This window comes from Salmo salar, chromosome ssa20, assembly GCF_905237065.1.
Source record: "Salmo salar chromosome ssa20, Ssal_v3.1, whole genome shotgun sequence".
NCBI lineage: Eukaryota > Metazoa > Chordata > Actinopteri > Salmoniformes > Salmonidae > Salmo > Salmo salar.
This window is the reverse complement of record NC_059461.1, coordinates 35781241-35793893: the sequence shown is the minus strand read 5'-3', so window position 1 is coordinate 35793893 and position 12653 is coordinate 35781241. Positions and strand designations below refer to the sequence as shown.

The 12653-nt window shown below is 40.5% G+C and overlaps 1 protein-coding gene across 1 annotated transcript in view; it reads left to right on the top strand.

Annotated features, from left to right (window-relative positions):
• The first annotated feature begins 241 nt into the window (after positions 1-241).
• Positions 242-12653, top strand: part of LOC106580554 (substance-P receptor-like) — a 42907-nt gene continuing 30495 nt past the window's right edge. The window contains exon 1 of the mRNA XM_045704199.1: positions 242-1002. Within this exon, the coding sequence (XP_045560155.1) occupies positions 593-1002 (410 nt within the window). The 5' untranslated portion in view covers positions 242-592. The remainder of the gene's footprint in view (positions 1003-12653) is intronic.

The window sequence follows — 12653 nt, the reverse complement described above, 5'->3', positions numbered from 1 at the left end:
TCAGTATAAATATCTTCTACACTTTTCACACCAATTTGGGGAAAGGAAAAGAGAGAAACATTCATTTTAGTCTCTCTCTAATCTAACCCTCTCTTTCTCCTTTTCCAATTTTTTTGGCAGCGAGAGAGAGAGAGAGAGAGAGAGAGAGAGAGAGAGAGAGAACCTCAAGAGCGCTGGAGAGTGGAGTCAAGTCTAAGAACAGCTCCTTTCACGTCCTGTGTCTTTTTGCTGCGGTGGAGAAGGGGTGCTCCGTTGAACGCCATGTACCAAGGAACACCTACATTTTACGCGGAGTGGAGTCAACTTAAATACACATTCATTTTCTTATCCAAATTACATTTTTAATAACTGCGGGTTATTCTAAATTTTCTGTGTGTGAGCTGCTTCTTCAGTGATCATTGCATCATGTTACCAGTCTAATTTAGGGGTGCCAAATTCGTCAGGATGACAATGACGAAGAAAGTTCAAATTGAAAGCATTCTCCAAGATGATTTGTTACCATTTACTCAATCAGTAACTGGTTGATTAGTGTACATTTCATAAGTGTTGCATGGACTAATTATATTATTGTCACCAGCAGAACACCAAAAAAATGGACCCCTTGTTCATCACAACTGATTTACAATTGCCAAGCAATTGGACCAACTTTTCAGGGGTCAATGGAACTGATCAGGACTGGAACCAGTTTGTGCAACCCGTTTGGAGAATTGTGCTATGGGCATTCGCCTACAGTTGCATGGTTACTGTGTCTCTGGTGGGGAACGTCGTAGTAATATGGATTATTATGGCGCATAAACGAATGCGAACTGTGACCAACTATTTTCTGTTGAACCTCGCGTTTGCTGAAGCGTCTATGTCTGCCTTCAACACCGTTATCAACTTCATCTATTCCGTGCACAACGAGTGGTACTTCGGGCTGATGTACTGCCGCTTTCACAACTTCTTCCCCGTCGCTGCTGTCTTCGCTAGTATATACTCTATGACTGCGATAGCGGTGGACAGGTGAGTTCTGTTTGGGGAAACGTTTCAATGCGCAGCTTCTCATGTTTCACACTGATCTAACAAATGTGAATTTAATCCAAAGTCTAGAATGTATGTTTATGGTGACAATAAGTCAAACAGAACAAAAATGCACTTTAATAATAATAATAAAGCACTTGAATCCAGTCACCAAGTTAGTAGTAGCCTAATAACTATGTTATAACATATTAGGATTACGACAATAACATTTGTACATAGGTTACATAGACATGTTATATAGCTAGTAATGTATTATACAAAATGGGTTCTGGAGGGATGCTACTGCCGCTACTACTACATCCTTCATCAAATCGATCAAACCAACCAATCAATATATATTTCATTTGTGCACTGCAATTCCAACGGTTATTTAGGGTATGTCTATCAGCAACTTCTGTAGATAATTGATGTTAATAATAATGTATGTAGTAGATGTGTTCATGCTATGTATTGATGTGAGGTGACAGAGGCTGTGGTATGTTATTAGTATAATTAATGTATGGTGGTCAGGTGTAGTAGTCATTTGTCAACCTATAGCAACACCATATTCATAAATCTGATGGCTTCATTCCCCCATGAGGCTGGACAAAAAAACAGCTGTGTGTGTGTGCATGCAGGTGTGTGTGTGTGTGTGTGTGTGTGTGTGTGTGTGTGTGTGTGTGTGTGTGTGTGTGTGTGTGTGTGTGTGTGTGTGTGTGTGTGTGTGTGTGTGTGTGTGTGTGTGTGTGCGAGTGTATATGTGTGCATGTGTGTGTGACCTCACTGTTTTGTGTGTGTGTGTGTGCATGCAGGTGTGTGTGTGTGTGTGTGTGTGTGTGTGTGTGTGTGTGTGTGTGTGTGTGTGTGTGTGTGTGTGTGTGTGTGTGTGTGTGTGTGTGTGTGTGTATGTGTGTGTGTGTATATGTGTGCATGTGTGTGTGACCTCACTGTTTTGTTTATCTCCAGGCTTTTGTTTTTAAACAGACTCACCCCTCACATGGCTGCTATAATTCCATTTCTGTTTGTGAGATAAAACACTTCTCATGTCAATGCTGCTGTCTGATTTGTCCTCTGACTTAGTTCTCCAGCAGTAATAGTCTGTAATGCCTGCATATCTCTGCTTTTCTACCAGCAGAGTCTGCATGAACTTGACCTTTGCAGTGTTTTAAAATGAAATGACCCCTGAGAGGAATTGGAGTAGGGAGAGCAGGCTCCATGTCCGGTGCTGAAAGGTCACAGAGAGACACGCTCCAAAAACACACTGATCTGAATTTACCCCCAATGTTGGCCAAAATGGCACCCTATTCCCTATGTAGTGCACTACTTTTGAGCAACCCCCCCCCCCCCACACACACACACACTGCTTGTGAGCAGAGCAATACTATACACACAGGGTTAAGCTAGTAGTCAGCTCTCCATTCATCATTATTCAACCACGTACTGTAATTAACTTGCCTAATGAATCCTGTCTCTTCATGAACACATTATCTTTACATACTCAATGAGCCAGTGATCATGTATGCACTCCTGTATGCAAAACGTAACTGGTAAGGTCTATCAAGTAGCGTCTCTGTTACCTCCTCCCTCCGTCTGTCAATGTGTGTGTGTGTGCATGCATTTGTGTGTATTTGTGTCTGTTTGTCAGTGCATGCGTCTGCTTGTCTGAGTATATCTGCATGGGTGTGTGTCGACGATGGATAATATCCCCAGCAGCTTGTGGTGGGTGCTAAAACATTCAGTGTTGCAAAATTCAAAAATGCTGTCTGACTCTCAGTCTCCCAGTGAAGACACCCTGATAAGTATGTACACACAGTCAGATCCTCAGCCTGCCAAACCAAAACACACTGACAAGCCCTGCCACCTTTTTTAGAGTTCTCAGAAGAAAACAGTTTTCCAAGTGTCAACAACAACCCTAAAAACGGGCAGAGGAATAAAACAATGCTTTACTGACAGTCGTGGGGGGTGACGATGTGTGTGTATGTATTTGCATGAGAGAGCATGTGTGTGTGATACTGTGTGTGTGTGCACGTGTGTGTGTACGTGTGTGTGTGTGCGTGTCTATGTGAACATAGGGTAGGCCCATGCTTTGCAGCGTTGGCACTGCAAAGCACATTAAATGGCATGTTAACCCAATCGTACCATCTGCTGTGGCAGTCAGACTACTGTGTCCGTGATTCTTCATTCACTTTCCACTCATTTCAGCCTGACTCTCAGGGGATGTCACCATGATTTGGCAAATCACTGAATCTGTATCTTTCTCACCCATCTTCATCTGATTGCTTTATATAGAAAAGGACAATAGCATTCTGTATGTGTTCATTTGAAGGAATGACATAGGGAGAGTTAGAGGGAAGTGAATGCAGACAAGTAAGGAGTATGCGGGGAATGAACCCCCAGTGCTGGGGGTCAAACGTATAAAGTCTGGGGTCAATGCGGCAGTGCTACCTCCAGACCAGACCCTGGTGGACCATATGATCGCTGCCTTTTTTTATTGATCTGCGGTTGGACTACTTGTTTAGTGACCCTTAGGGCAATAGACTAACATGTTGCTGTTGTTCATTTTTCTGTTGTCTACCCTTGGCTTTTACAATGTTGGCGATACTTTTACAGCCCGTTGCTCTGTGATTGAGGAAATATATGACTGTTTCTCCCTCAAGTTTTGCGAGAAACCACACGCTTGCTCCGTAAATACACATGAGAACTATGCACATTTCTCCCAAACAATATGGGAGAAAGCAGACTCTTGCGCTCACATGTCAGGACTGTTCTCTTGGTACTTAACCATGTCTCTGGACTTTACACATCTCCTGAAATATGTGGTGTTAAAGACTCTGGTGACTATGGATTCTCATTCAAGTGCTGTCTGTAAATCCAAATGTTGTAACCCCCGATCTAGCCATTATCTTGCTGCTTCTATTGTCTGGAAATGTGCAATCTAACCCAGGTCCTGACATTCTTACCCCTGCCGAATTAACCTGTTGGGTCTAGGGGGCAGCATTTGCACGTCTGGATAAAAAAAATGTACCCGATTTAATCTGGTTACTAATCCTACCCAGTAACTAGAATATGCATATACTTATTATATATGGATAGAAAACACTCTAAAGTTTCCAAAACTGTTTGAATGGTGTCTGTGAGTATAACAGAACTCATTTGGCAGGCAAAACCCTGAGACATTTTCTGACAGGAAGTGGATACCTGATGTGTTGTATTGACTTTAAACCTATCCCATTGAAAAACACAGGGGTTTAGGAATATTTTGGCACTTCCTATTGCTTCCACTAGATGTCACCAGCCTTTACAAAGTGTTTTGAGTCTTCTGGAGGGAGATCTGACCGAACAAGAGCCATGGAACGGTGATGTCCCATTAGACACCTGGCGCGCTACTTCATGTTGGGTACCCTCGTTCCAATACGTTATAAAAGAGTATGCATTCGTCCACCTTGAATATTATTCATGTTCTGGTTAAAAAAGGCCCTAATGATTTATGCTATACAACGTTTGACATGTTTGAACGAACGGAAATATATTTTTTCCCCTCGTTCATGACGAGAAGTCCGGCTGGCTTACATCATGTGCTAACGAGACGGAGATTTTTGGACATAAATGATGAGCTTTTTTGAACAAAACTACATTCGTTATGGACCTGTGATACCTGGAAGTGACATCTGATGAAGAGAATCAAAGGTAATGGATTATTTACATAGTATTTTCGATTTTAGATCTCCCCAACATGACGTCTAGTCTGTATCGCAACGCGTATTTTTCTGGGCGCAGTGCTCAGATTATTGCAAAGTGTGATTTCCCAGTAAGGTTATTTTTAAATCTGGCAAGTTGATTGCGTTCAAGAGATGTAAATCTATAATTCTTTAAATGACAATATAATATTTTACCAATGTTTTCTAATTTTAATTATTTAATTTCTGACGCTGACTTGACTGCCGGTTATTGGAGGGAAACGATTTCCTCAACATCAATGCCATAGTAAAACGCTGTTTTTGTATATAAATATGAACTTGATAGAACTAAAAATGCATGCATTGTCTAACATAATGTCCTAGGAGTGTCATCTGATGGAGATTGTAAAAGGTTAGTGCATCATTTTAGCTGGTTTTATGGTTTTGGTGACCCTGTCTTTGACTTGACAAAACATTACACACAACTCTTGTAAATGTACTGTCCTAACATACTCTAAATTTATGCTTTCGCCGTAAAACCTTTTTGAAATCGTAAAACGTGGTTAGATTAAGGAGATGTTTATCTTTCAAATGGTGTAACATAGTTGTATTTTTGAAAAATTTGAATTTTGACATTTATTTGGATTCAAATTTGCCGCTCTTGAAATGCACCTGCTGTTGATGGAGTGCACCACGGGTGGCACGCTAGCGTCCCACCTAGCCCCAAGAGGTTTTAAGTAGTCAGAGTGGCCTGCAGTTTTTGCATATGAATGTAAGAAGTCTTCTGCCCGAAGCTTGATTTTGTGAATATATGGATAAAAACTGCTGACCCTGATGTATTTATGCTTTCTGAAACCTGGCTCAAAAAATCTTTTACAGACAAAAATATTGGCATAAATGGTTACAATGTTTTTCGTACAGATCGCAAATCTAAGGGTGGTGGTGTTGCTCTATACGTAAAAGAAAAGTTTTCGGTGGTTGTTCTGACTTCTGTTACTATACCTAAGCAATTTAAATATCTGTCTTTGAACCTAAACCTTGGCTCATCTTTACATATTGTTGTATCTTGTTGTTATAGACCTCCATCTGCTACTGTTGGCTCTCTGGATTGTATTTTCGAATTGTTATCACAGAATGTCAATTCTGAGTTTGTCCTGATGGGTGATCTGAATCAGGACTGGTTAACATCTAGCTCTGATCAACTCAAAATTCTATGCAATACATATAATCTCACTCAGATTGTCAACAGTGTAACTAGGTTGAATATAAAATATCCTCTGAAATCCTCTTTGATTGATTTGATCTTAAACAATACTCCTCATTATTTTAATGCTTCTGGTATTTTTGCAAATTACAGATTGTAAATGGGAGAACCTCCATTCTGAAAGCCTTGAATCAGCATTTTTTAGATGCAGGGAGTATTTTTGAAAAGGTCAAAGGTATAATTGAGCCCCCTATCAATTTACCTGACACCCCTGTGCACTCACTCCTTCACCAGGTTCTCATTTTCATCCTTCTCTGTTTCAAAAGTGCGTAAAGCCCTGAAAGAAATTGATAGGAAAAAATCCCCTGGCCCTGATGAACTAAACCCCAGCTTCCTACACCTAGCTGCAGACATCATTGCTCCCCCCTTAACATGTATTTTTAACCTTATGCTTGATGTTAAGTAAATCCACAAGTTATGGAAATCTGCTTTTATACTGCCTCTCCTGAAAGGTGGAGATCCTTCGCTACTTGACAACAATCGACCCACATCAAGATTGTCTGAATTGTCAAAGGTGCTGGAGTCCTTAGTTAGTAGGCAGCTAAAGGCCTACTTCCAAGAAAATAACATCTTAAATGGAATGCAATCAGGTTTTAGGTTTGGCCACAGCACTGTTTCAGCAACATTGAAGGTTTTAAATGACATCCACTGTGCTCTTGACAAGAAGTTACATTGTGTGTCTGTCTTTATTGATTTGTCAAAGGCATTTGACACTGTGGACAAAGCTGTGTTAGTGCAAAGGTTAAAATGTTGGGGAATTACTGGTCAGGCTCTAGATTGGTTTATAAATTACCTATCAAATCGTACACAATGTGTAATGGCGGATGGTTGTAAATCTGAGTCCATAGAGGTATGCTCAGGTGTTCCGCAAGGTTCTATTTTGGGCCCACTGTTATTCATTTTGTATATCAACAACATTGGGGATCTTATTGAAACAGCAGATGTTAATTTTTATGCAGATGATACTGTTATTTATTCAAGTGGTAGTAGTTTATCTTTAGCTTTTGAAAATGCCCAAAGAGCATTTAACATCATACAACATAATCTGTATGATTTAAAGCTGGTTCTAAATTTGGGTAAAACAAAAGGCATGGTATTTTCAAATGCCAGGCATGTTACTAATCATGTAATTGCTACATTGGCTGGACATACTATGAGCAAGTCAAAGTGTACAAATATTTGAGTGTGTGGGTGGATGACAAGCTGAGCTTCGCTGTTCATGTAGAGAACCTGATAAGGAAGCTCAAGCTGAGAATAGGTTTTTATTACCGGCATAAAGCTTGTTTTTCTTTGGAGGCCCGGAAGGAGCTGGTACGATGTACATTACTGGCGGTTTTAGATTTTAGTGATGCTATATACAGTTGAAGTCAGAAGTTTACATACACTTAGGTTGGAGTCATTAAAACTAGTTTTTCAACCACTCCACAAATTTCTTGTTAACAAACCATAGTTTTGGCAAGTCGTTTAGGACATCTACTTTGTGCATGACACAAGTAATTTTTCCAACAATTATTTACAGACAGATTATTTCACTTAGAATTTGCTGTATTACAATTCCAGTGGGTCAGAAGTTTATATACAATAAGTTGACTGTGCCTTTAAACAGCTTGGAAAATTCCCCAAAATTATGCCATGGCTTTAGAAGTTTCTGATAGGCTAATTGACATCATTTGAGTCAATTGGAGGTGTACCTGTTGATTTATTTCAAGGCCTACCTTCAAACTCAATGTCTCTTTGCTTGACATCATAGGAAAATCAAAAGAAATCAGCCAAGACCTTGTATTCTGTCTCCTAGAGATGAACATACTGTGGTGCGAAAAGTGCAAATCAATCCCAGAACAACAGCAAAGGATCTTGTGAAGATGCTGGAGGAAACACGTACGAAAGTATCTATATCCACAGTAAAAGGAGTCCTGTATCGACATAACCTGAAAGGCCGCTCAGCAAGGAAGAAGCCACTGCTCCAAAACCGCCATAAAAAAGCCAGACTATGGTTTGCAACGGCACATGGGGACAAATACTTTTTGGAGAAATGTCCTCTGGTCTGATGAAAAAAATATATAACTGTTTAGCCATACTGACCATTGTTATGTTTGGAGGAAAAAGGGGGAGGCTTGCAAGCCGAAGAACACTATCCCAACCGTGAAGGGGTGGCAGCATCATGTTGTGGGGGTGCTTTGCTGCAGGAGGGTCAAGTGCACTTCACAAAATAGATGGCATCATGAGGGAGGAAAATGATGTGGATATATTGAAGCAACATCTCAAGACATCAGTCAAGAAGTTAAAGCTTGGTCGCAAATGGGTCTTCCAAATGGACAATGACCCCAAGCATACTTCCAAAGTTGTGGCAAAATGGCTTAAGGACAACAAAGTCAAGGTATTGGAGTGGCCATCACAAAGCCCTGACCTCAATCCTATAGAAAATGTGTGGGCAGAACTGAAAAACTGTGTGCGAGCAAGGAGGCCTGCAAACCTGATTTAGTTACACCAGCTCTGTCAGGAGGAATGGCCCAAATTCACCCAACTTATTGTGTGAAGCTTGTGGAAGGCTACCCAAAACGTTTGACCCAAGTTAAACAATTTTTAGGTAATGCTACCAAATACTAATTGAGTCTATGTAAACTTCTGACCCACTGGGAATGTGATGAACGAAAGAAAATCTGAAATAAATCATTCTCTCTACTGTTATTCTGACATTTCACATTCTTAAATAAAGTGGTGATCCTAACTGACCTAAGACAGGGAATTTTTACGAGGATTAAGTGTCAGGAATTGTGAAACTGAGTTTAAATGTATTTGGCTAAGGTGTATGAAATCCTCTGACTTCAACTGTATATGCAGGCCTCAACCACTCCCCTGAGAGCACTTGATTAATTAAGTGTATCATGCAGCCCTCAGGTTCATTACAAATCAAAAACATCTAACACATCATTGTGATCTCTACAGCACTGTGGGCCGGTCGTCATTGACCTTGCGTAGGCTTAAACACTGGTATACTCTGATTTATAGGGCCATATTGGGTAAAATGTAATTTTATCTCTGTTCTTTTTTTAATCAGGTCGGTAAATAAATATAAATTACGGTCCCATTCTCATTTGCTTCTAACAGTACCAACAATTAGTACAGGTCATGGCAGAAATAGTTTAAGTTACCCAGCTCTGTGGTCCTGGATTTCTCTCCTGAACATTTTAAAATTTGATGATCTACTTTCGTTGGTGGAGTTTAAACACTTGATCGATGTATATATCATAGAAGAGTGTAATTGTCCTTAGGACAGCTGTTTTTTTAGTCAAGACTTCTGTGTTTTTTTACGTAATATGTAATTGTTGTACTGTATGTGTGTTTATAGTTTTGTTTAATGTTGTGTTAGTGTATGTACGTTTTTTGTTTGAAACGTCTTTCCCCCTGCTGCTATTGGACCAGGTCTCTCTTGGAAAAGAGATGTTATCTCAATGAAAAAAAAAAAATGGTTTAAATAAAAAATGTAAAATGAGGACTGCAAACACATAGCCACACACGTGACTAAAGAGCAGATGAATAAATCCTATACCTGTATATACTGTAGGTCTGTAGCTGATCTGTCCAGAGACACGTTCACATAACACACACGGGGTGCTACATTTTTCTGTCTCCGGAAAGGAATATAAACCCTCTCTATCAATCAGCATTTCCTCTCTCTGCACCCAGCCACGCAACACCAGACAGACCTGGGTTGAAATACTATTTGGAATCATTTATAATAACTTACAGTACCAGTCAAAGGTTTGGACACACCGACTCATTCAAGGATTTTTCTTTATTTTTTACTATTTCCTACATTGTAGAATAATAGTGAAGACATCAAAACTATGAAATAACACATATGGAATCATATAGTAAGCAAAAAAGTGTTAAACAAATCAAAATATATTTTTTATTTTAGATTCTTCAAAGTAGCCACCCTTTGCCTTGATGACAGCTTTGAACACTCTTGCCATTCTCTCAACCAGCTTCATGAGGTAGTCACCTGGAATGCATTTCAATTAACAGGTGTACCTTGTTAAAAGTTCATTTGTGGATTTTCTTTCCTTAAGTGTTTGAACCAATCAGTTGTGTTGTGACAAGGTAGGGGTGGTATACAGAAAATAGCCCTATTTGGTAAAAGACCAATTCCATATTATGGCAAAAACAGCTCAAATAAGTAAAGAGAAACGACAGTCCATCATTACTTTAATGCCAGAAGGTCAGTCAATCCGGAAAATTTCAAGAACTTTGAAAGTTTCTTCAATTGCAGTTGCAAAAACCATCAAGCGCAATGATGAAACTGGCTCTCATAAAAACCACCACAAGAAAGGAAGACCCAGAGTTACCTCTGCTGCAGAGGATACATTCATTAGAGTTACCAGCCTCAGAAATTGCAACCAAATAAATTCTTCACAGAGTTCAAATAACAGACACATCTCAACATCAACTGTTCAGAGGAGACTGTGTGAATCAGGCCTTCATGGTTGAATTGCTGCAAAGAAACCACTACTAAAGGACACCAATAAGAAGAAGAGACTTGCTTGGGCCAAGAAATATGAGCAATGGACATTAGACCATTAGAAATCTGTCCTTTGGTCTGATGAGCCCAAATTTGAGATGTTTGGTTTCTTTGTGAGACGCAGAGTGGGTGAACGGATGATCTCTGCACCGTAAATCATGGAGGACGAGGTGTGATGGTGTGGGGGTGCTTTGCTGGTGACACTGTCAGTGATTTATTTAGAATTCAAGGCACACTTAACCAGCATGGCTACCACAGCATTCTGCAGCGAATCGCCATCCCATCTGGTTTGTGCTTCGTGGGACTATCATGTGTTTTTCAACAGGATAATGACACAACACACCTCCACGCTGTGTAAGGGCTTTTTGACCATGAAGGAGAGTGATGGAGTGCTGCATCAGATGACCTGGCCTCCACATTGTAACGTCTGCTTCCAACTCACACTCTCAAACACGTAGATCCCCTGAACGCAGCTCACTCTCCAGATCCTAATCACCTGATTTCTGATCACCTGTTCACACACCTCTATGTCATTATCACAAACTATTTAGTTCAGTTCTTTGCACCCCATCATTGTGAGGTATTGTTTATTTTGTGACACAGTTCTATTCTGAGCTCTGTTTTTCCTGTACTTTAATCATCCCGTGTATGTTAGTTTTGGCCTGCCTCACTAACGACGCCTTTTGCCTATTCCCTGCCTATACCTTAGCCTATCGGATTTCCTGTTATCAACCTATTGCCTGATCTCTCGGACGACGTTACTAGCCTTTTCCCTGCCTGTACTGTTGCCATCTATTTTGTGAAGTGCACCAGTCCCTCCTGCAACAAAGCACCCCCACAACATGATGCTGCCACCCCCGTGCTTCATGGTTGGGATGGTGTTCTTCGGCTTGCAAGCCTCCCCCTTTTTCCTCCAAACATAACAATGGTCATTATGGCCAAACATTTCTATTTTTGTTTCATCAGACCAGAGGACATTTCTCTAAAAAGTACGATCTTTGTCCCCATGTGCAGTTGCAAACTGTAGTCTGGCTTCTTTTATGGCGGTTTCGGAGCAGTGGTTTCTTCCTTGCTGAGCTGCCTTTCAGGTTATGTCGATAGAGGACTCGTTTTACTGTGGATATAGATACTTTTGTACCTGTTTCCTTCAGCATCTTCACAAGGTCCTTTGCTGTTGTTCTGGGATTGATTTGCACTTTTCGCACCAAAGTACATTCCTCTCTAGGAGACAGAATGCGCCTCCTTCCTGAGCGGTATGAAGGCTGCGTGGTCCCATGGTGTTTATACTTGCGTACTATTGTTTGTACAGATGAACGTGATACCTTCAGGCATTTGAAAATTGCTCCCAAGGATGAACCAGACTTGTGGAGGTCTACAATTTTTGTTCTGCAGTCTTGGCTGATTTCTTTTGATTATTCCATGATGTCAAGCAAAGAGACACTGAGTTTGAAGGTAGGTCTTGAAATACATCCACAGGTACACCTCCAATTGACTCAAATGATGTCAATTAGCCTAACAGAAGCTTCAAAAGCCATGACATCTTTTTCTGGAATTTTCCAAGCTGTTTAAAGACACAGTCAACTTAGTGTATGTAAACTTCTGACTCACTGGAATTGTGATACAGTGAAATAATCTGTCTGTAAACAATTGTTGGAAAATTACTTGTGTCTTGCACAAAGTAGATGTCCTAACTGACTTGCCAAAACTATAGTTTGTTAACAAGAAATTTGTGGAGTGGTTGAAAAACTAGTTTTAACCTGTTTAGGATAGGGGGCAGTATTTTCACGGCCAGATAAAAAACGTACCCGATTTAATCTGGTTATTACTCCTGCCCAGAAACTAGAATATGCATATAATTATTTGATTTGGATAGAAAACACCCTAAAGTTTCTAAAACTGTTTGAATATGGCAGGCTCATATGGCAGGCCAAAACCTGAGAAGATTCCATACAGGAAGTGCCCTCTCTGACCATTTCTAGGCATTCTATGGCCTCTTTATCGAAAATAGAGCATCTCTGCTGTAACGTGACATTTTCCAAGGCTCCCATAGGCTCTCAGAAGGCGCCAGAACGGGGAATGATGACTCTGCAGTCCCTGGGCGAAAAACAGTAGGGCTTTTGGAAAGTGGTCGTTCTGAGAACAATGACACGGGCGCGCGCGTGCATGTGAAGACTCCATTTTCTATTTTCAG